The sequence below is a fragment of the Medicago truncatula genome, chromosome 8, assembly GCF_003473485.1.
Source record: "Medicago truncatula cultivar Jemalong A17 chromosome 8, MtrunA17r5.0-ANR, whole genome shotgun sequence".
Classification (NCBI taxonomy): domain Eukaryota; kingdom Viridiplantae; phylum Streptophyta; class Magnoliopsida; order Fabales; family Fabaceae; genus Medicago; species Medicago truncatula.
The window spans coordinates 47,064,153-47,088,943 of record NC_053049.1 but is presented as its reverse complement, the minus strand read 5'-3'; the positions used below and the strand labels follow the sequence as shown (position 1 = coordinate 47,088,943).

General features: G+C 31.7%; 2 protein-coding genes across 2 annotated transcripts; both read right to left on the bottom strand.

Moving 5' to 3' along the window:
• Positions 1-225: 225 nt before the first annotated feature.
• On the bottom strand, positions 226-2,538 carry LOC11413679 (inositol oxygenase 2). Its single transcript, XM_003630628.4, has 11 exons — positions 2,368-2,538; positions 2,134-2,272; positions 1,961-2,042; positions 1,653-1,857; positions 1,455-1,514; positions 1,298-1,350; positions 1,085-1,207; positions 878-947; positions 715-793; positions 550-631; positions 226-455 (listed from the first exon to the last, which is right to left on the bottom strand). The coding sequence occupies exons 1-11, from the start codon at positions 2,396-2,398 to the stop codon at positions 429-431; spliced, it is 951 nt and encodes a 316-aa protein (XP_003630676.1). The 5' UTR covers positions 2,399-2,538; the 3' UTR covers positions 226-428.
• A 12,561-nt stretch (positions 2,539-15,099) lies between these two features.
• LOC112417453 (uncharacterized mitochondrial protein AtMg00310-like) lies at positions 15,100-15,852 on the bottom strand. The gene has a single exon (XM_024773153.1). The coding sequence runs from the start codon at positions 15,850-15,852 to the stop codon at positions 15,100-15,102; it is 753 nt and encodes a 250-aa protein (XP_024628921.1).
• Positions 15,853-24,791: the final 8,939 nt, after the last annotated feature.

Here is a 24,791-nt window from a genome sequence, read left to right as displayed (position 1 = left end):
TTTTGAATGGAAATAGTCGCTAGTAATTCAAAATTCGACAGAGGATGATAAAATCTGAACAAGAATTGAACTCGGAATTTGAAATTACAACTTTTGATGTAATTTAATTTAATGCTATAATAATTTAAGCACAGGCATCAGATTCTTGTCGTTTTTGTAAGAACTCCATAAATTATTATCGATCACTACAGTAATAAAGTACTACAAGTACAAATGAGAGAATCATATAGATAATTGTAAATAGTTTATTTATTTGACTGCATACGGACTGCAAGAGAGTATATTACACCAAACATAAAGAACTGCATTTTGAAACATTGCCAACAAATAAATCAACTAATAATCTTGTAAATCGCCCCCCAGAATAATTCAGTATACGTTTCCTTCAGATCTTTGACCCCTCAATCCTTAATCTCTACTCTCTAGTGTCACCATCTAAGCTTTGCAGGGAAATACTGCAAAACAATGACCAAAACAAAATAAGTATCACACATAGAAAAACAATGAGAGGTTAAAAAAACACGACCAATTCATAAAGATTTACGTTACCTTCTCAATAAGTGATAGATAATATGGCCTCACTTCTTCCACGTCAACTAGAACTTTGCTTTTGCTGTAGAGATCATATTTGCTGTATAAAATTACATCATTAGTATGTATATGATGTGATCACATGAATAAAAAAAAATGTTAGAAATTAAAATACAAACATACTTAAATATGTGAAGCCACTTCAAATTCTCAAAATCTTCTTCATTCATCAAGTGAGTGTATGCACCTTCCTTATGCAAAGCTGCAAGGTCATCAAGGTTTTCAGTAATTAAATTTTCTGTACAGAGAATGAGGTAGGTTTTCACATAATAATGAAAATACTTACGGTAAAAGGAATGGTATCTGATAATGAACAATCCAGCATTTGGCAAAGTGGAGCCATTTTCCTTAGCAACCTGCACATTGGAATGCACAGTGTATTAGATTTGTCATAATTTAGACTATTGGATCAAGATCAAACCAATTCCAACTATTCAGTGAAAAAATAAAAATTTAATACTGCTATCACGTGATGAATTATTTATGGACTCACCATAGTCATATAATCATCATGTCCCCATGACATCATCACATTGTCTAGTCCACATCCTTCATTGTAGATCCCATTTTTAGTGTTATAAGCAGGGGATTTGATATCAGGGTTCTCCTTGAAATACTGCAGCAAGAACAAGATTTAGGTAAATTGATTGAGGATTAAACAATTGTCTCATTCATTGTCATAATTTTACAAGATATTTATAATTACCTTGTGGTGAACATTTGATTCATCAAAGGCACAACCTAAGGGAAATGTGTCTCCTGTAAAAATGTAATTATTAATTAATCATTCAATACAAATAACTAATTAGAAGCAGGACAAAAAACAAAAGTCATATGAAAATGTGTAAGGAATAGTTTCTAACCAACAACAGCCCATTGAGGTAATTCACCAAATTTAGGAAGCAGAAGAATTTTTCCAAGATCTGAAACAAGACAATAATAATAAAGAAAGGGATGTCAGAATTGGTCAAATACCTTGAAATTGTAAATGATCTTTTAGTCAGGATATGATGAATGTTGAATTAAAATATAATACGAATATTGAAAAGGTGATTATGTACCATGGATGAGAGCAGTCAAATGTAACCAATCTTCATTAGGATAATCTTTTCTAATAGCTTCAGCGGATTGCAGCAAATGTTGAATTTGTGGTTCATCCAAATCAGGATCACTTTCATCCACAACCTCATTTAGCAATTCACAACATTCCCAAATGCTCATTTCTGCTTTGTCTAGTTTTTTGTATTCCTCCCTCATTTTCTTCACCTGCATTAATTAACATTTGCAAATTGGAATTCTGGTCACAATTACATTTTCTTCATGTGAAATAGACACAAATTTGATGGAAATAATCATAAACTTTGCTTACAAAATCATATGTTTGGTTGATGTGTTGCAACCTATAGAATTCCTCAACCCCTTTTTGCCTTTCACTTTCTTCATCATAGTTCCTGCCAAATAATTCCAATCACCCATGTCTATTAATTTCTTTTTTATAGATCAAAAAAATAAATAAAACAATGAAATGGAATTGGAATGAACCTGAAGGAATGGCCAAATGCATTGATTTCTGGGGCGAAGAATGTATTCTGAGAAGCATTTTTTGGTTGAGGAAATCCACCATCAAGAACAAGTTCATTGATGTCTTCAGAATGCACATTTTTATCATCAAATTGGGACCCTGTAATAATGTGGCTTGTTATATGATGGGACTTTTTTGCAATGCAATACTAGCTAGAATCAACAAAATAAACAAAAATAAAAAAGAATCATTACCAAAGTCCACATGCTCAACAAGTATGGTCATTTTCTCCTTAAAATAAAATCAAAGAATAAAATGAGTGAAATGAGTATGGGAATATGAGTGAGTGTTGATAACAAACAAGGGGGTATATATAGTCCTATGGACAGACAAAATATTGAGGTACAAAGGTTGAAACCGTGCATATATCCATGACCATATATAGTACGGCTTTTACCTTTTTCATTCCAAACATGACAGGTAATTTTTTTATTTTAAGTTTCGACAAATCAATTTACGATATGAATGTAATTAATAGTAATTATGAAAAATGATAAGCATGAGTCAGCAATACGTGGATTTGACTTAGTTATTGCGGATTCAAGAAGAGACGCGTCCTGACGATGCATCTACTCATCGCAGACTAACCTTCACATCTACTACAATTAATAAATAAATCAACTTTTTATTTTTAAATTCATTTTTTCTGTAACCAGCTATTGTTCCTTCAACAAAATTTATTATGTAATAATGCCGATATTCTTTAAAAAAACTTATCTATTGCTCTTTCAAAAAATATATATATATATATATATTAAAGAAATTAAATTTGCTCATTCAAATTGGCACTTTAGAGAATCAAACACTCTCAGTTCCCAATTCAATATCAATCCAAGTGGATTAAAAAAAAAACTTTTTTTTAGAAAGACATCGTGAGTATAGTTATTAAAAATTTATCTATTGAAGTTTGAACGCCGGTCACAATGTTTGACTAGACGACTTTGATATTTTTATCAATTGATCTAAGATATGTATATAGCTTTGACAATCACAAATAAAAAGAAACAAAAAATTATGAATATACAAAAATACTTTAACTTTTAAAGCATCTGTTTATTTTTTAAATCTTATTATATTACTTTACGGATACAATTTTTACTATAAATATTTTTAATGTATATTTCCTCCGTTTCTATATCTAAACACTTTTTTATTAGATAATAGATGCAAAAGGAGGGTCGGGGAGTAATTATCATATACATATGACTTATATGTTAAAAGTTTTTTTTTTTACACAAATTAAATCAGGAGCAATAAAAAGCACACGTTATATTATTATTATAGCACTTCGATGCTTTTATGTATAAGTTGTTGATATTTTTTTTTAATATTCAATGCAATCAGACATTAAATTGATATAGCAGAGGGTGGAAAGGTTTTAAGAGAGGGAGAAACAGGGTCGGCCTTGAGGGTGTGCAAGGTGCTCGATCAGTTCGGACTTCTAAATGCTATGGGCTTCTAGCGAAAAATTAAATCTAATACCCACCCCCCACTTAAATAAAAAAAAATATATGTTATATCATTTTCTTTCTTTAGTACACGTTTGAGTTTTTTTTCTTCTAGACTCTAGTTCTCATTTTTGTACATAAATCGAATCCTATCAAACCACTCCTAATTTGTATAATCACTTAATCAGTCAATTTGAAAAGTTATTTTATTGAAAGAATCACACACAACAATCATTTTTTTCTTCGCATAAACCATTCGTTTTACCCTTTTCACCGTTAGATAAATTTCACCTCTTTCACTTAATTTTTTTTAATTCCTTTCATGTTTGGAAGTTCTTATGATTCTGATTTTTTTTAAATGAAATTTAGCTACACAAAAAAATTACGTTTTATTTTACTAGTAACCTATTTTAAAAAGAGAGCCGAGCCTCCTATTTCACAAGGACGGACATGGGGAGAAAACTCTTTGTAGAGATGACACGTCATCAAAATTCAAGCCTAAGAATGATTCTAGCTTAGATTACAAATAAATATATATATATATATATATTATATATATATATATATTATATATATATATATAATTGGCAAAATTACTTGAATATTTTATCTTATTTATTTATAACAGCTGAGTCTTTTGTAACAAAAAAAAAAAAAAAATTGAGTCTCTTATTTAATTGTTTATCAATTGAGGGAAACAATTTTTGTCTCGTTTAAATTGATTATCTCAAATCTTTTTTTTGTCGAGTAATTTTTTGTCTCGTTTAAATTGATTATCTCAAGTCTTTATTTTTATTCAAGTTATTTTTAAACAACTTGAGTCCCTTTTTTATTACAGTTGATTCAAGCTTAGTTTTGTCTTGTTTCAATTGTTTATCTCATTTATTTTTAACACTCGAGTCCTTGTATTTTTTTTCTCCCGTTCAAATCATTTATCTCTTAAAACGTCTATAAATAAGTCATTTTTCATTTTTTTATTAAAAAAATGCTGAGGTGGCTTGTCAACTTCTAAAATACTTCAATTTTGGGAAAAGCAAATAAATGAGTCATGAATTGTTTTTCTCTCCTCCTTGAACCAAACATGTCACATTAAAAATACTATTTTCTTCCATTCTCACCAAAAAACTCGAATCAACCGGACTCTTATGGGGATGAGTGTTTGTAATTTTTTGGTTCAATTTTTGTTTGTTTGCTATAATTATGATTTCAGGTAAACAAAAATTTGAATTGGAATCCATTTTATATAGATTGAATTATTGTTTCAAAAGATAGGGTTTTTTAAAGAGTAAACCATCAGATTAGTCTATGTCTTTGTATTAAATTTTTAAATAGGTCTCTGACTCTATTAATAACTCAAAATGGTCATTGTCTTTGTCAAACATTTCTCATATTGATCTCTGACTCTATTAGTTGTTTTACATTTTAAGTTATTAACGTATCAAATAAGATCCAAAAGACATTATGTTATTAGCCACTAAATAATATTCAAAAGACATTGAACCATTAACACTCAAAATACAAAACAATTAACAGAGTTAGGGACCAATCTGAGAAACATTTGACAACGGCATAGATCATTTTGAGTTATTAATAAAGTTAGGGATCAAATTGAAAATTTGATACAAAGACAAGAACCAATTTGATGGTTTACTCGTTTTTTAATTCAAATTTGGATTCAAAATTTATAATAAAAAAAAAAGGTTAAATATGTTTTTGGTCCCTATAAAATTGTTACTTTTTAAGTTTAGTCCTTACTTAATTTTAATAGTGCTTTTAGTCCCTAAAAAAAAATCCGCACTCAGTTTTAGTTCTTATAAAAAAAATCCGCACCAAATTTTAGTCAATACTAAATTTAAATTTGCTTAATTATGCTTAAATTTTAAAATTTTAAACATTTTTTTTCAAAAGTGTTAAGAACACCAATAAAAGTTCATTTGCAAAAAAGATTTATGTTAGTGAAGTGAGCTAGAGTACAATTCATATTTTCTTTTGTTTGTCCAGAGCCAGCTTCCTCCTATGTAATGTGATGTGAGCTATTTTTCATCTACGTCGACTGTAATATGTGTGGACTCCATTTTATGGGACAAATCAGTAGCCATCATCATATAGTTGTCAAATTATGAAGGCAATTGCTCTTTAGCACACTAAATAAAAACTCAAAGGTAGTTGATTATTGTTTCACGTTCAAAGGTAATTAATTATCGTTTGACATTTTTTAAATAACTTTAAATTAAAAAATATCGAACGACAATTAACTATTTTTTTAATACGGTTGGGATACGTTAATAAAAAAATTATATAATTAAATGTATAATATAATTATAACCTTTTTTTAATATGTAAATATATTAACAAACACAAGAAACTAGACTCGTAGCACATTAACATAAATATACATAATATTGACGATTAAGAGAGTGGTGATTAGTCAATTACATACGCAAAATATACCAAAAAGAGCATCATCGGTGTTATATCAATGCTATTTTATATCAAAAATAAACATTGTTAGTGCGATACTATATCGATCCAAAAAAGAAGCACTATATCCAAAGTGGAAGACGACCATTTTGAAAGAAAAAGTTGAAACCTTAATTTCTTAAAAAGAGGAAGATGAAATTGTTTATGTGGTATGGTGTGGATCGTACTGGCACCAAAGAAAGATAAAAGAAATGTATATATATTATAGTAATATAATGTTTTTATTCTTATTTTAAAAAAATAAAAAAAAAATTATTTTCTTAAAAAATAAAATTTAATATTTGGATACTCTCCCGATACGTATCGAAAAGTATCAGACAGATATCGGTGCAGGGAGGATACAATATATCATCCATTTTGAAGTATCGGGCTTCAATGCATCCAACTAGTCCTTCACAACAATGAGAGAGAAAAAAGCAACAAAAGAAAGAAGAAAGAAAACGTGAAGAAAATATGAGAGAGAAATTGAGCTGCCATGCCACCACGCGCAGCAACGATTTCTCGTCGGAAACGGCAACCATGAATGTCACAGATCTGAACAAAAAAATTTCTAAAATTTGGATCTTAAAAAAAAGACCAAAAAAGCAAGAAAAAACGAAAAAAGAGATTTCTGATGTAAAATGGAAGCCACCGGCGTCGGAAAGTTCACAAATCTGAACGATCCTTGAAATCAGAAGCAAGTAGAGATGCTGTTCCACCTTCTTCTCCGTTAGACCATCGGCAAAATGCAGTTTCGTCGCCATAACTAATTCGACTCAGTCTTCTTGTTGCTTTTTTAGACGAGGCAAACGTTGCCGTCGTCTTCTTCATCTTTTCCGTCGTCACCATCATCTCCGTCGTCGTCATCGTCTCTGTTTCCGACGAGCCAATCGTTGCTAGCGTGGTGGCATGGCAGCTCAGTCTCTCTTCTTTTCTTCACGTTCTTTTTTTCTTCTTTCACGTATTTCTTTCTTTTTTTATGTTGCGCTCTCTCTCTCTCATTGTTGTGAGGTGTCATTCATTGGTTGGATGTGACCAAATCAAATTTCTTGGTTGACTCATACACATATCAATGCATTTTTTTTATCTTTAATTTTTTTAATTATGTATTTGAAAAAATTATGAAAATTTAATATTTTGAAAATATTAACCGAGACGAATCCAACATCTCATATGATACTCCCTCCGGTCCTTAGTAGAAAGATAATGTCAAAATATCCAATTGTTGTTGTAGTATTATTTATCTTTGTATATTAGTAGAAAAATATGGTCAGATCAAAAATGCACATTGTCAAACAAGTCATCTAATATGAGACAGAAAAAGTGGTATAAAAATACGGTCAAAGTACATCAGGTCAAAAGTGTACATTTTCAAACTATTCGCCGACCAGTACTATGAACGTACTTATACTCCACACAAATATCACATGTATCCATAATATATATCACACATTGTTGGTCCCCTTTCTAATCTGCAGCTCGAAAGTATAAAACTGGAATAAACCACAATCAACAGAGGCTCAATATGGGGCCAAATGCCATTAATACCACATAGCTAGCATCTCATGCAACACACAAATAAGTTAAGCTTGATTCAATAAGAGATGAGATTACGAGATCTTGCAATAGATACGCTATCAAACATGACAAGCTATCAAGGTGAAAACGAAAACTAGAGCTAGAGGTCGTACTTTATGTATTTATTTATGCATATGCTCATACAACTTGCCTTTGGTTCAATTCGATATCTAACCCAATATTTTGAGTTGCATTCATTTTTGTGGATGAAAAACTCAGCTCAATCATGTCATTATTAATGATTGGACCTACTTTGATTTTTAGCAGAATATTAATAAAAAATCAACAAGATAGAGTTACTTCACATCTCCATTAGAGAAAAGGATCGTATCACATCAAATGAGTCTTTACTAATAATCATCGATGGAGTTGAGTTTAACTAACAATTTACTTGTTAAAATAAAAATATAAAAAAAACTTAAAACAATTTATGCTTCCGCATTAAGATGAAATAAAATTCGAATTTCCATTAAAAGAAATTAGAAGTATTTACATTTAGTGTGTGACACATGTTAAATAAGATTAGTGTTTAAATTTTATATTTACGGCTTGTATGATGATGTATGTGGCCTTTATAAACTCATTTCAGACATTACATTTATTCTAAGTGGAATTTGAGTTTTTTTCCTCGATGCAAAATTTAACCTAACAATCTTCAACCCATATTCATAATTTCTTAACCTCCCCCCTCATGCTCATTGTTTTTGTGTGTGTTGAGATTTATTGAATAGAAAAGACGTTTGAGAACTAGAGTTGATACATTTATCATAAACAATTTCGGTTGATGAAGCTTAGAGATTGAATTTCTTTAGGATTCTAGATTATTGACCTTAATGATAGAATTCTAAGTGGGGAGCCGGAAGCAGTAGTGAAACATGTGTTGCAAAATGTGACTGTCAGCTTTTGCTAGGATTTAGAATTGGCAATGGCTCGGACCAATTGATACATTGTTTAGAATTTGACTCGACAATTAATTTGTGGAACTAAATTTATAAATCAAATGAGTTGAACATTAATTTAATTTGTGAGTTGGATCGCATGAGTATTTATAGAGTTTTCAATTATAGTTGTGGTCTTTTATTGGTTTGTGTCTTTGTTAGTTGTACTAATTTTGGTACGGTTTTCTATTTTTATTTTGGAGTATTTGCAATCAACTTATGTTTTTTTTTTTGTTTTTTTTTATTTTTTATAATTATCTGAAAATTTATTAGGAATGAACTAATTTTTATTTATTTATGTCCATCTTCTAAACACTACTCCCTCCGTCCCAAATTGTATGTCACTTTAGAAAAAATATTTGTCCTAAATTGTATGTCGCTTTACAATACCAATGAAAAATTAATGTTACTTTTCCTATTATATCCTTAACTATTTATTACTCTTTCTTCTTTCAATTCCTTCATTTATCTTTCTCATATCATTTATTGAGGACAATTTTGTAAAAAACTCATAATATCTCTTTCCCACACAATATTAATTACATTTCTTAATATGTGTGAAATGCCCAAAACGTCATACAATTTGGGACGGAGGGAATATATATTTGGGATAACTTTTATATTATTTCAATCTTTACATTTTTTTGAAATAAAATAAAAGGTCAAAGTTCTAAAAAGTTATACTCCTTCCGTTTCACAATGAGTATCATTTAAGGTTTTGACACACGGATTAAAGAATCAAATGTAATCATTAGACATACCACTTTTAATAAATTGAAAATTGAAGTTGCATTAAAAATTGTGTGAGAGAAAAATTAGAGTATTTATTGAGGGTAAAATTGAAAGAAAAAAATTAAAGTTGTATTAAAAATGTAAAATGACATTCATTTTAAAACAACTTTTTTTTTTGTTAAAGTGACACTCATTTTAAAATGGTGAGAGTAAATAAAAAAGACTTTTGAATCATGTGATTTGTGTAAATGAGGTGAACTTAACAAATCAAAACGAGTTGTTCTGACTTTCAACATGTAGAATGATTCAATCAGAACGCATCATCACCAACAAAAGCATGAAATTTAGCATATATCATTCCAATGTGAATAAAAAGACTGCCTTTTTAGTTTCACACCACCACGATATGATATTAAACCATGCATAAAAGACAGATGTGAAAGAGTAACCACATGTATGTCGTTGGGCTTCTTGTGTCTGTGCTATGGACCTATATGTAAACCAGGATATTTAGGATTTTTAAGAATTGAAAATTACTCTTATAGTTTCTCAAATTGCTCTTTTTAATAATTGTCTTTGGTTCAGCTGCAGTTAATAATAAAAGAGGTATATTTCTTCAAAAAAGAAGAAGTAAGTGGGGTATGTTTGAGAGCAATTTAAAAAGTAAGAAGAATAATTTACTTAAGAGTTAAATTCACTTCACTACTATTGCTGCAAAAGTTGTCTTTTTTTAAAAAAAATATAAGGTTTAATGATGTGTTTCGTTCTTGCAATTAGGCGTCATTTAAAAATTAGTTCCTGTAATCGCTAATCCTGACAATTTACTCTTGCATTGTTTAATCATTTAAAATTTCGTCATTTGACCAACTTAATCACTGCCAAGTCATCAAATTAGTAAAATGGCATGGGAATGGACAAAAATACCCTCGTCTTTATTACGAGAAGAAGATGAAGATAGGGGTAAAAATGTCATTTCAAGAATGGATGACGAGGGTATTTTTGTCCATTCCCATGCCATTTTACTAATTTGATGACTTGGCAGTGATTAAGTTGGTCAAAGGACGAAATTTTAAATGATTAAACAATATAAGGGTAAATTGTCAGGATTAGCAATTACAGGGACTAATTAAATAATATCTAATAAATACTTTTTCTTGCCTTATTACAACACCCTGGGACGTAAGTCCTTTCAAAATGTTATAGAGACATTTGATGAGTCGGGATGTAAGTTTATAAAAAAATTGCTACACTAGTAAATTCAATGTGATGTTGAGGTATTTCTTTTTCCAATACACTCTCATGTCCAACAGTGTTGGACTTGATGCTTAGATATTAATAATGGATGATCTGATCGATAAACTCTGATAACAAAATAGAGAAATACAAAATTGAAATATGAATTCATTTATTGAGAAATTGTACAAGAACACTCTTTGTATATGATAGACTTTGGTGTTGGGTTTGAAATTAAGAAACCACACTCAATTACATACACAATATGAAACAGAAAGTATAGAAGAGAGTTATTTTGAGATGAAAAATTTCTCTCAATGAAATTTGTTGTTCATTATCAATGTAAATTGTACTTATACAAGTGATCACATGATAACTCCTTAGTAATAGAAATAATAGAATTAACTGCTCAGATGTAACTAACTAACCAAATCTATATCAGTTGATTTACATCACAAGATGCTCGCTTAATTCATTGATTTATAGCCACATCTCATCTCTCTAAATCTTAGTCTTGAGTAGTAGCTTTATTAGTATGTCAGCTGCTTGTACTTCTGTCCTGCAGTGACACAACTCAATTCTTCCCTAACCGAAAAATAAAACTTTGTTCCAATATATTTGCTCCTATCATGTGATACTGAGTTCTTTAGTTCTTTTCAATGGTTATTGATGATTTGTTGTCAACATTCAATTGTATCGAGCTGCAAAATTTTATTCACGATTCTTCGATTTTTTTTCTTCTTCTGCCTCTATCACCAAAAAAATTGATATGTCTGCCCCTAGTTGAAAACTATTGATACAAATGCCCCTGTTCTTCAATTCATTTGGCGAACATAACTATTTTTTCAACACTTTTTAGGAACTTGCAGGTTCTTTCTGAAGCTTCTGTCTATTTTACAAATGAAATGGCGAGAATATTTTTTTAAAGTTTTTTTGTGTTCTTTATTTGAAATGGCAAACAAGTCATTTTTTATTTTCAAGTTTTTATATGTTCCAAGTTTAAAATGGCGACCATGCCATTGAATTCTTTTGTGTACCAATTTTTTGTGCTCGCCATTCCAATATTCAAAGATTCTTACAGGAAATTTGCAAGTTGAACCTGATAGGCTCTCTTTTTGCAGCATGAAATGAGAGATCAGAAAAGCAATTCTTACAGAAAAGTTGCTGCCTTGTTAAATGTATGCACATGCAAAAATACAATCCATTCACTTGCCACTTGCCATTTTAAACTTGGAACACAAAAAATACCTAAAATAAAAAATGGCTTATTCGCCATTTCAAATAAAGAACGTGAAAAAAACTTCATTCCGCTCGAGAGCATTAGAGTTGCCATGGATTCAGTTACAACCATATGTAGGTTGTTAGTTGCATAATACCAACTGTATATCTACTTTATTGGTTCAAATCTGAAATGTCATTTGGTTACAATGCTAAGTTGTTCGAAATCGTTCCAAAATGGTTTGTGGAGACAAGTGCCCTAGGCATATGAATACCAGTACACAACTTTTCAATGTAGATTTTCAACGTTATTGAGACGACTAATACCTCAAATTCGTCCTTGAATTTTAAAAAATCGGCCAAATTCGTCCCTGAATTTTGCGAAATATCTATTTAGTCCCTGAATTTACAAAATGTCAATCAAATCAGTCCCTCCGTTAAGTTGGTCTGTTAACGGAGGTGACGTGTAACGTTAACCTCTTACAAGGCTTACCACGTCAGATGTCACGCAAGCAGGGACCAAATTGATTGATTTACAGAAAATTGCCAAGGACCAAATTGATGGATTTTTAGAAAATTGTCAACGGCTCTTTCTCCTCTTTCTCATTAACGGCTCTTTCTCCTCTTCCTCATTAACGGCTCTTTCTTTCCCAAATATATAAATTTGGAACCCTAATGTTATAATTTGTCACATTGAGTTCAAAATCTCCCAAATTTCTTCCATGAATTGATGTCAATGTTCTTCTCCAATTCAAAAAACTTAAAACCCTAATTTTTTTTATTCAATTCGAAATTCAAAAATCAGTGGTCGTTGTTAAAGATTCAGTGTTCAAAAATGATGGTGGTGGGCGTATGTGCAAAAACAACTACAACAGTCGGTCTTCATCTTCAAGCTCTATGTACAATAATGAGGTGAGAGAGCTTCAATGTTGGTGTCCTATAATTTGTGTTGTAAGAAAAACCAACAATGTCCTAGAATTTGTTTGATTGAGTTGTTTAAAATGTTATTGTATTGTGCCAAGTCCATGTAATGTTGTAATGAAAAGAGGTTGTCAATGAATGAATCAAACCTTTCTGTCAAAAAATTTCAATCAAATTGGTCCTTGAATTATATGCATATCCATCATATCGATCCTCAAATTATTGAAAATACCATCAAATAGGTCCTTGAATTTTCACAACAGATATCATTGTGATCCTTGGTGCATACATTTGTTGAACAAAGTAAAAAGTAAAAGACATACACTTTGATTATCAAAAGACAGACATTTGCATACCATCATAAGTCATATATTTGATGTTCATAAGTCATTACATAGCCAGAAAAATAACATTACATAGCCATCAAGTCATCAAATCATTTGATGTTCTTAAGTGATTACATATCCAAAAAAGTATAAACTAAACAAGTCCAAAAAGCATTAATTAAACTAGTCCAAAAACATAATTTAAACATGCATCAATGCTTTGGAAATCCTGGAGTAGGGATAAACTCCATGTATTGAGATTGAGTAGAAGCGGATGGCCCGTAATTTGAATTTGGAACTCTAATAACTCCAGGAGCAGTTGGATTTTGTGGAGCAGGACCCCTCAGTGGTGTTTGTTTATGCATGCCATTTGAAATTACTGGTCCTCTCATGCCATATCTCTCTGTACTCATTCTCTGCAAATAAAATCAATCATATCAGCCTTTAAATTATAACAAAATCCATCAAATTAGTCCTCAAATTATGACAGTAAGTCTCAAATCGATCCAGGACAACATAGGTAATAGAGGGGTATAATTGGAAACATAGGAAAAATTACACTGAAAAGTTAAATCTCGAATTTTTACCATTTCCATCAATTTAGTCCTTGTACATGTGGCTGCCTTGTTGACACGTGTACCTGACAACACAACATGCAAGAGGACACATCATCTCCACTAACGGAGATTTTGGACGGAGGGACTATTTTGATGGACATCTGTAAAATTCAGGGACTAAATAAATATTTCTCAAAATTCAGGGACGAATTTGGCTGATTTTTTAAAATTCAAGGACGAATTTGAGGTATTAATAAGACTCTTTTCAACATAGAGATGATATTTGTACAATCACTTTGTGATAATCTTTTCGCAACTTTTTCTCTCATGCTCACATTATGTTTTTATTATCTCTCTTCATTTTTCTCTCTCCATTATTTCTAACCAATAAAAAGTGAGAAAAAAGAAGTTGTCACAAAAAATATTTCAAATTATTGTTCAAATATCACTACTTTTTTTTTGAATCAGCATATTATATATAGAAAAGAGCCTAGCACAAGATGTGCAAAAGGCAGATTGTTACAATGGACAAAACAATCAGCACAGCAGCTGTACAATGGCATGAAACATATGCAAAACCAAAAAAACAACTAAGCACAGAAACCCCTCCCTAAAAACAGAACTGCTGCGCTAAAAACCCCATACGTAACAGCTGAAAACAGACATGACAGATGCCTATAGCAGATCCAAAAAAGACAGCCGGCTTCATCTTCTATTACGACATTCTCTAGGATTCCAAGTCCACTCATAAAAGAGGAAGGAAGCTATCTTTAGTCTACTCAACACCCCAAACCAAGATAAAACTTTGATTTCCTCCACAATCTCATCCACATCCTTCGCTTGATTCTTAAAAATCCTCGCATTTTTTTCCTTCCAAATCGTCCAAATTGTTGCATGTCAAATCATCCAAACCCCTTTTTTGAGTCTTTTGGAACTCACCTCACTATTCCAACAATCAAATTGCACAAACAGGTTATGCGGAGTTACAAAATTAATGTCTAGCCAATTCAAAACTCCACGCCAAAGCAACGAAGACACATCACAATGCAAGAATAGATGTGTCGATGTCTCCACACCTCTATCACACAAAACACAATTTAGAGACGACTCCGGGTCTAAAATGTGACGAATTGCAAGGTTAGCTCTCGTCGGTATCCGATCAAGAAGTAAAGTCCATGAGAATGCCACCACTTTGGATGGAGTCGGACTCCTCCAAAGTAATGAGAAAACTCCCTCTTCTTGCGCACCAACTTCCTCAACGAGCATAATAGATTCCAACACCGTATAGGTAGACTTAACCGAAAAAATCCCTCCATCATCCGGAAGTCACACCCACTTATCCACTTCATTCCCCAAAGTAACACCCTCCAAAAAAAGCCAACAAATTAATAATTAGATTATTCTCCCAAAGGAAAGGTTGACGTTTCCAAGTAAGATTCCAATCATTCATCCCCCCTAAGAGCAACCCCACATCCGCCACCTTCGCCTCCTTTTGTGAAGAAAGCGCAAAAAGTCTCAGGTATATCTTATACAAAGGCTTTTCCCAATCCACCTATCCTCCCAAAAACTAGTATTCCTTCCATCACCAATTCTTCTCATCACCCTATTTGAAAACCAATTTTCGCCCACCCCATCCTCCAAAGCCATAAGGTTCTTCCACCATAGCGAAGAGAACCTCGGCCACCTAGCACCCTCCCACGGTGCCAAACCACCAACATGATCACCATATTTTTCCACCAACACCCTCTTCCAAAGTGATTGGTCCTCATGTAGGAGGCGCCACTTCCACTTTGCCAAAAGACTCAAATTCACCGCCTTAACATCCCTAACACCTAAGCCACCTTTACTTCTAGGATGACACACCTTCCTCCATTTTACCCAACTAATTTTTCGGCCACCTCTTGCTCCTCCCCAAAGGAACTCTCTTTGGATACGGACCACCATCTTAAGCACCTTAGCCGGAATCTTCAAGAAAGATAGGTAGAAGATAGGAATGGCATTTAAAATGGAATTTAGAAGGACAATTCGACCTCCTAGACTCACAAATTTGTTCCCCCACGAATTTAGTCTCTTCCTCAATTGCTCCAACATAGGCTCCCAAGTTGACACCTTCTTCGAACTAGCTCCAACCGGCAACCCCAAATACTTGAAAGGAATGACACCTTCTCTACAATGTAAGAACCTACAAGCCGCCTCCATAAATTCCCTTTGGACATTAACACCAATTAAAGAACTTTTATGGAAATTGACTTTCAATCCCGAAACCATTTCAAATCCCCTCAATAAAGCTTTCAACATCCAAAGATTATCTACCGTATCCAATATCACTACTCTTTTCAATATAATATTTTTATATTAGTTTTTTTAACTAATATCTCGAGAACTTTTTAGTATTTCTCGTTTTATATCCTTCATGGCTTAGCTTGTCTTCGCTGAAAATTAACACATGTGATCCGAGCTACACCTAATACCACAAGATTGGTGAAATGTAAGCTGTTTTTAGGAACCATAAATAACTTATTCAACATTCAATAAAATTATTCACATGAGTAAGTTAGTGCAGCCTAACTACTCCATTTTGTTGGAAATTGAATAAATTATTAGAGTATAATTATATAAATGGTATTGTTAACCGGTATCCCCGTGTACTGGTTAAGAAAGCTAAAAGAGGAAATTTTAATTTAAAAATGATACTTTTTAAACTTTTAATGCATTGACTACACAACTTTTAATGCAAATACTACCATATTTAATTCCTTAACTAGTGCTACGGAGGCACTGTTTAACATTTCCCTTATATAAAACTAAAATCAAATTACATCAAGAGTTTATTAGCAAATGAAGCCCGGAGATTAACTTCTGAAAAATGAATAATGTTAAATTGAAATTGATATAAATTCCATCACATCATTTTGGTCTTGTATAAATTGATAAATTTTAGTTACACCCTACCAAGTTTTAACTACACCCCGATTTGACAGATAATCTTTAGCCCTTTTTAAATTTCCTCCTTTTCCCCACAAATCCAATACCCCATCACTGCAATTAATTTATCATTACTAGATCGCCGATCGGTGTGACCCACGGGTTTAATGTAGAATTTTTATATTTAAATATATGTAAATCGACCAATATTGATTAAAAACATAGACACAAAAATTATACAAACCATATAAAGATAAAACTAATTAATGATTTATAATAGTATAAAAATTCTTCCAAATACTCAGTATCAATATTATTATCTTTCATAAATTGTCCCTTTTTAAATTAACCCGTGCACAATCTTGCTTATGCCGAAATAATATAAAGTGTGCAAAGTTACACTCTATAAAACTAATAAAAAATGTATAGGTAATTTAATCAAGATTTAAGGACCAGAAATACTATAACGTGTAAGATATTACAAATCCAATTTGGCCAAATCAATATCAGCACTTTTTTTAGATGTCTCAAAAAATCTACATTAAACCCTGCTAAAGTGCTTAAGTTACTAAATAGAAAACTAAAACTCATTGTAATAAAGTATATAATGTCACATAATGCTAGCAAAGTAACAAAGCCTTTCCAAAATTACATACACTATTAGCAAACGAGGGTTTATTGGATTATAATTTTAAGGGATTTTAAAAGACTTTTTTACCATGAAAAAGTCTTGTGGTATTCAATCAAGACTCTTTTCAATTTAAAAAAAGTCTTGTGTTATTCAATCAAGATTATTTGTCATTTAAAAAAAGTCTTGTGGTATTCAATCAAGACTCTTAATCACTTAAAAAAAGTCTAGTGGTATTCAAAATCATTCAAATTTCGAAGGATTGTTTAATAAATCAGATTTTGATGGATTTTGTGGGATTTTCTAGTGAAATTTTAGCCTGAAAAAGTCTTTCATGAAAACATGAGATTTCTTAGGATTGTTTTTTTCTTTTAAGATTTTAGGGGGGTGTATTGGATTAGGATTTTAATGGACAATTTTTGTTTAAAAAAGTCTTGAGGATTTTAAAAGACTTTGCAAGATTTTGATGATTTTAAAAGACTATTAAGGATTTCAATGGATTTAATTCATAAGATTTTAAAGGATTTGAAATGATTTTATGGATTTCAAGAGATTTCAACAGATTTTATGAATTTTAAGAAATAATTGAAAAAAATATCATAACACACTCTCTTTCACAAAATCTCAATAAAGACTATTTTATTTATTTTATTTTATTTTTTACGGGAGAGCTAGAGCTAGAGCTATAGAGAGAGAGAGAGTGAGAGAGAGTGAAGGAATCAGAGAGAGAGAGAGGTTTTTTACGGGAGAGCTAAAGAGATGTTTTTTACGAGAGAGAGAGAGGGAGAGAGAGAGAGAGAGAGAGAGAGAGAGAGAGAGAGAGAGAAGGAAGGGGGGAGAGAGAGAGAGAGAGGAAAAGAGAGTAAGAGAGAAGGGAGGAGAGAGAGGGAGAGATAGTAAAATCTTAAAAGAAAAAAACAATCATAAGAAATCTCATGTTTTCATGAAAGACTTTTTAATGCTAAAATTTCACTAGAAAATCCCACAAAATCCATCAAAATCTGATTTATTAAACAATCCTTCGAAATTTGAATGATTTTGAATACCACTAGACTTTTTTTAAGTGATTAAGAGTCGATTGAATACCACAAGACTTTTTTTAAATGACAAAAAATCTTGATTGAATAACACAAGACTTTTTTTAAATTGGTTGATTGAATACCACAAGACTTTTTCATGATAAAAAAGTCTTTTAAAATCCCTTAAAATCATGATCCAATACACCCTCCTTACTATCTCTCCCTCTCTCTCCTCCCTTCTCTCTTACTCTCTCTTTTCCTCTCCTCTCTCTCTCTCTCTTAAAAAACATCTCTCTAGCTCTCCCGTAAAAAACCTTTATCTCTCTCTGATTCCTTCACTCTCTCTCTCTCTATAGCTCTAGCTCTAGCTCTCCTGTAAAAAATAAAATAAAATGAATAAAAGAGTCTTTATTGAGATTTTGTGAAAGAGAGTGTGTTATGATATTTTTTTCAATTATTTCTTAAAATTCATAAAATCTGTTGAAATCTCTTGAAATCCATAAAATCATTTCAAATCTTTTAAAATCTTATGAATTAAATCCATTGAAATCCTTAATAGTCTTTCAAAATCATCAAAGTCATCAAAATCTTGCAAAGTCTTTTAAAATCCTCAAGACTTTTTTAAACAAAAATTGTCCTTTAAAATCCTAATCCAATACACCCTCCTAAAATTAAAATTTTGAAAGTAAACTTGGTGGTGAACTTAGCACTGCTTCAATGTGTGCCTGCAACCCCTTTTATCATAATTATCATTTGGAAAACTAAGATTGCTACTGAATTATCACTGGAAAAAAAAATTACTCCAATACGAAAATCTCTAAATTGATAAACAAACTAAACCCAAGGCGTTAATACTTTTATTTTGGCTCTCAGCTCCGCTCCTTTTATGTAGAATGATAGCTTTGGAACAATAAATAAGAGGAGTCAAAATTAAAATCAGGTTCAATATTTTCCGGTCTTTGTATTATAACTATTTGAAAGATAAAGAAAAGTAATCAAAAACCAATTAGAATTTCTTCTTAAGAATAAAATACATGAGAAATAGGTCTAATTTAAAATAATTGATCAAAAAACAATTAGAATGTTCTTCTTAACAATAAAAAGATTCATGTTAAAAGAACAATTAATGTTGAAACAGAAAAAAACAGAACATAAAACAATGTAGAACCAAACTTTATTTTTTACAGGAAGCTCTCATTTGCTATTGGATTTGGAAGTATTCTGCAAAGAACCGGGTTCAGCTCCTCAATATATGTCCAATACTTGAATCGATGTGAATTGGTAATGATAAGAGAGCAGCGCTGCAGCTCCACAATCAGCCATGATTGCAATAGATATGTGACAGATGTGAAGTGTGAAGGGCAAATGCAAATGAAGTTCTTAGAACAACGCGCGTATATATAGAGAACATGTAGTGCAATGCATATATTCATGGGAAATAGGGTGGATATTAATTTACATGGAAGATATAAGAGATATGTTGGAAATAGATAGTGGAGTGGGAATGGTAGTAAATGCCATACATGTAGAGCTGTCAAAACGGACCGGCCCGTATGGATCAGCCCGTTTAACCCGAATAAATATAGGGCTTGGGCCTAAAATATTGAGCCTGAATTTTAATAGGTTTTTTAGCCCGGCCCTTAAAAGTCCGGTACCCGTTAGGGCTAGCCCGAATGGGCCGTGGGTAGCCCGTTAGCCCGCATAAAAAAAAAATCTATAAATTATATATATTTTTCAAATAATTATTTACTTAGTTGATTATCAAAGTAAAAAAAACAAAAGTGAAAATTCAATTAATTAACACAAATATAAATGTAATATAAAATTATATTTATTCATTTCGTTATTTATAGTTTTAAAGATCGAATATATAAATATTTATAACCATAACATATCTAATTTATTTAAAATCATTTTTCTCGTCGTTTTAGTTTACGATGTTTGTACGAAAATGTTTACAATTTACTTTTGTGCTAGACATTATTTAAACATATTAAAAATATTATTTATAAAAAAATTATAGTAGTGTTTTATAGTATTTTTTTAAAAATAAAAATAAAATATATAATTTATAATACAGGTCGGCCCGTTTAGCCCGCGGCCCGTGTAGGGCCGGGCTCAGGTAGTATATTTCAAGCCCATTTTATCAGCCGGACTTTTTGGCCCGGCCCGCTAAAGTCCGAAGCCTGCTAGGGCCGGCCCGTATAGGGCCGGGCCGCCCGTTTTGACAGCTCTACGATACATGTACATGCATCGACCTTGATTAATAAAGTTGGAGTGTAAATTTAACAAAACACGTATATATAACACATGGAAAAGAGAGTGGATTAAAAGCTACATAGAGAACACGAATATGCAGCTTGGAAATAGAGAAATGAGTGTAGTAGCTATTAAATGTCATTTTTCTTATGCATTGGGTACATGCATCGGCAGACTAAAAGTGGTGTGAGAGGAAAATTTGGATTTTGAACCTAAGGTGATGATTAGGAAAAGCATTAAGGAGAATTTAATGTTTTGATGATGGAGGGAAAATATCCTTTATTACTATTAACGCTAGACTTGATGAGCTGTCACTTAACCCTAATCTCTCCCTAATTTCCCTCTTAATCCCATATTAATTGCTAATCTCAACTGCCAACCATCCTAGTTAATCTCAACCGTTGTATACCTGATGTTTTTCCCTCGCATTTAATTCGCTCATAGCGGGATGTTGCAAGCTCCTTGGCATTGCATTGTTTGAGAGGTACATATATATGCTTATTGTGTTTTAAAATAGCAAAATTATGTGCTTATTGTGCTTTACCAACTCAGAAAACCTCAACTCACATAATTATGTGCTTATTGTGCTTTACTGTCATGTCTAATGCGCTTTTGTTCTGTTTTTTTTTTCACTGGACTTTCACTGAATTATCTTCTGTTTGATCCGCAGCTCCACTGGATCCAAATCCAGTCACTGAGTTGGACAAAATGGAGAATGAACTACGACTCCAATACAGAACCATTTGCATTGAGTTCCACGTTAGGGATGTGAGTATTATTCAATATCATTTTGTCCAGAAATTCTTCATATTTATCAGTACATAGACAAACAATTGATGATTCTTTTACAAAATCCATGCAGGGCGCTGTCATGTTACATAAATTCTTCACATCTGGCTTTTTGGAAACGAAGCAAAACATCTTATATTTAACAGTTTATACGTATCATTATTCATGTTAGTTTAATCTCTCTGTTTGATTATGCATATGTTACCATATGGATCATTTTGTCATTTGACTTTGGGCAAGAAGACCACCTCCGTTGTGTTGATTGATGACTGTGGAAACAAATGGAACTGTATCACTATATTCAGTAAACAGACACATCGCCACATTAAAATTGGTGGGGGTTGGAAGCGTATGCTTGAAGCGCTCAACATTCCAATAGGTGCGCACAAGGGCTGGGAACAATATTGACAAACTCTACATTGAAGTCACTCGCCCATCTGTTTTTTGAATTTAGCTTTTGCATTCAGAATTATTGTTTTGTTTGCGTCGTAGTTCTTTTTTGTCTATTTTGGTTTTGCGTTGAAGACTTTTTTTATTTTGGGACATTATTGTGAGTTGTTAGTTTGTAACAACAGATATCCTCTGAATTGAATGAACCATTTTGGCGTTTTGGATTTATCCTTGATATGCGTTGTTCCATTGTGTTTGCCCAATGTTTTCCTTTCATGACAGTTTTGTTCATTGTAAATTCAATAGTGAAGTATCCCTTTATTCAAGTAAAAAATGTAAAACAGACTCAATTCAAATGCACATTAGACATGACAGGTGCAGAACCAAATTTGCAATGACTGTAAGGGGCATATCTCATTGAACAAACAAAAAAAATTAAAGAGGTTTATTTAGAAAATGGTGAGAGATGTTAGTTTGCAGCATTTTGTGAGAATACAATCGAACAAAGAATTCTAATTAGCAGTTGCAATTCTGATGTGCTATGGAACCATCGGTTAATGCTTACATCAGTGGGTTTATCAACATTTATGATGGAAGTGTTTTTTTTTTTGGCTAAGAGTGCCTTGAGCAATACAAATGTGCTTTGTGTATGATAATGAAATTAATTACATGTATCGTTGTAACAAGGGTTAATAGTGTTTTTTATCCCTGTAATATATGTCATTTCTAGTTTTCGCCCCTATAAAATTTTCGGTTTGATTTGCACCCTCGTAAAATTATTATTTTCAGGAAAACATCCTTAATAGGCCATTCAAAAATCAAAATTTCTTGAAAAAAAATTCTGAAAATGGCCTATTAGGGGTGTTTTCTGGAAAATAAAATTTTTAAGAAGGTGCAAATCAAACCAAAAATTTTATAGGGGCGAAAACCGAAAATGACATATATTACGGGGATTAAAAACACTATTAACCCTTGTAACAACTCCAGGTTTTACATCATACAACCACATGCATTAAAACCGTGCAGATTGTCAAGACACTAATGTGACTTCTAACGTAGTCTATCATGAAGTATTTTGCAATGTATGATTTCGTACCATTTTGTTATCGTATCCATTAGACAATTTAAATTTGGATATCAACCCTATTAGTATTTATCAATGTTTTTTTTTGAGTGATATATCTTTCCAAATTTCGTCGATATATTACGTATGAATGACCCGTGCAACGCACAGGTAATAATCTAATTAGGTTAAAATTAGGATATGATATTGCTTGATCAGACAAGCTTTAGTAAGAAAGATTTTATTCAAAGTATGGTGATAAAAAATAAAAACTGAGCCTGAACATGAAAATTGGATAAAACCATAAATTCGGGTTTCGGAAGAAATAAACTCCAAATCATTACTAGAAGCTTCAAATCATAAATTGGGGTTTCAGGAGTAGTATGGAGCAATTTCTTTTAATATCAAAATCTCCAATTGATAGTTGCATTTTCAATTCATGGGTTTGATGGAGGCTTGTTCCATTGCCTCTCAATTAATGGTATAAGTGAATTGAGATATAACTATTTCACTTACTATAGTTAACAAAGTGTTTTAAAAAATATACTAATTTTAGAACTGAAATCAATACAATAAGTTTTTTTTATTTTTTATTTTATTTTTAAGAATAGCACATAAGAATGGGAATATGTTTGGTTGAGTTAGAATTTATAAGATTTGGCCTTTGTGAGTTTAGTTCACTTGGTATAAACAATGTATAATATATGTAAGGTTTGAGGTTCAAATTCAACCACCACCAAAAAGACTTTACAAGACTTAAGTTCACCCTTTCAAAAATTTTAATGTCTAAGTCTCTAACATGCCGTCTATCATAGACTTATTTTTTAGATTTTAAGTTTAATTTTTAAAAGTCAATTTTGATATGTCAGTTTGTTTAAAGCTTAATTTATATAAACTTATTTATTAAACAAGTAATCTAAAATGTGATTAAATAAACTACAGAACTAATACATCGATGAGATCATAATCAATTTTGAAATATAACATGGTTTTTTTTAGAGAATTTCACAATTTATGTTTTCATATTTCAACTTTAATTTATAATAATACATTTAGAAATAACACTTGGAAAGGGTGGACAATTAGCTAGAGCGGCTGGTGCTGTAGCAAAACTGATTGCAAAAGAGGGGAAATCGGCAACATTAAAATTACCTTCTGAAGAGGTCCGTTTGATATCAAAAAACTGCTCAGCAACAGTAGAACAAGTAGGGAATGTTGGAGTAAACCAAAAAAGTTTGGGCAGAGCCGAAGCTAAACGTTGGTTAGGTAAGCGTCCTGTAGTAAGAGGAGTAGTTATGAACCTTGTAGACCATCCACATAGTGGTGGTGAAGGGAGGGCCCCGATTGGTAGAATAAACTTAAATCACTATAAAGATTAACAAATTTAATTCAAAGTACATAATTTAATAATAATAATAATAATATTATTATTATTATTATTATTTATTTTATTTAAGCAGAGCGAGGTAATATGTTTTAAAGGTTTTTTTCATGACTTATTTTTTTGAGGAAGGAATTCATGACCTATAGTCTCATCCTTTTAGCTACATAAGCTTTTTAGTATTCTTTTTAAGAGGCATACTTGCTTGGATACAAAAAGATTGTTTAGAAGAGTTTGGCTGATTTACCAAATGAGGAGACATTCACATGGACATGGTGGTGGATCACAAGAATCTGAATCTGAAGAAAAGAAGAAGAAGATGCCGCGTGGTAATAAAAGAAAAGGATAGGGCACATGATTATGGTCAAAACAAGACGCGTGGATGGATTCGTCCGTACATCTGTCGCAATCTAATTTTTAGTTACACAGGTATGGATACTCTCTGTTTTTGTCGGTTAGTGGGGTGGAGGCCCTCAATGTCCTTGAAGCTAAAGGCTATCCATTCCTCTATGCCACTCATCACTCCTTCCTATTCCCACGTTCATTTTTTTTTTGCAAACACACTAGACTTGGAACCTTTGTCAAATTGAACTTTTTTTCTATAAATATTTTCGATGTTTTTTATGACCAATGATATTTTTTAAGTTTAATTGCACTTTTTGACCCCTATCTTTTCAAAAGTTGCGGTTATGAATCCTTAATTAATTTAAATACAAAACAGCCTCCTATGTTTTGATTCTTTAGCAGTTTTGG

Excerpts from the sequence above, each read along its gene's own strand:
- LOC112417453 (XM_024773153.1), bottom strand. The coding sequence starts at position 15,852 with ATGGTTTCGGGATTGAAAGTCAATTTCCATAAAAGTTCTTTAATTGGT.
- LOC11413679 (XM_003630628.4), bottom strand. The coding sequence starts at position 2,398 with ATGACCATACTTGTTGAGCATGTGGACTTTG. Across the intron at positions 1,858-1,960 it reads TCAACCAAACATATGATTTT|GTGAAGAAAATGAGGGAGGA; the intron begins GTAAGCAAAGTT and ends TAATTAATGCAG. Across the intron at positions 1,208-1,297 it reads AATCAAATGTTCACCACAAG|TATTTCAAGGAGAACCCTGA; the intron begins GTAATTATAAAT and ends TTCTTGCTGCAG.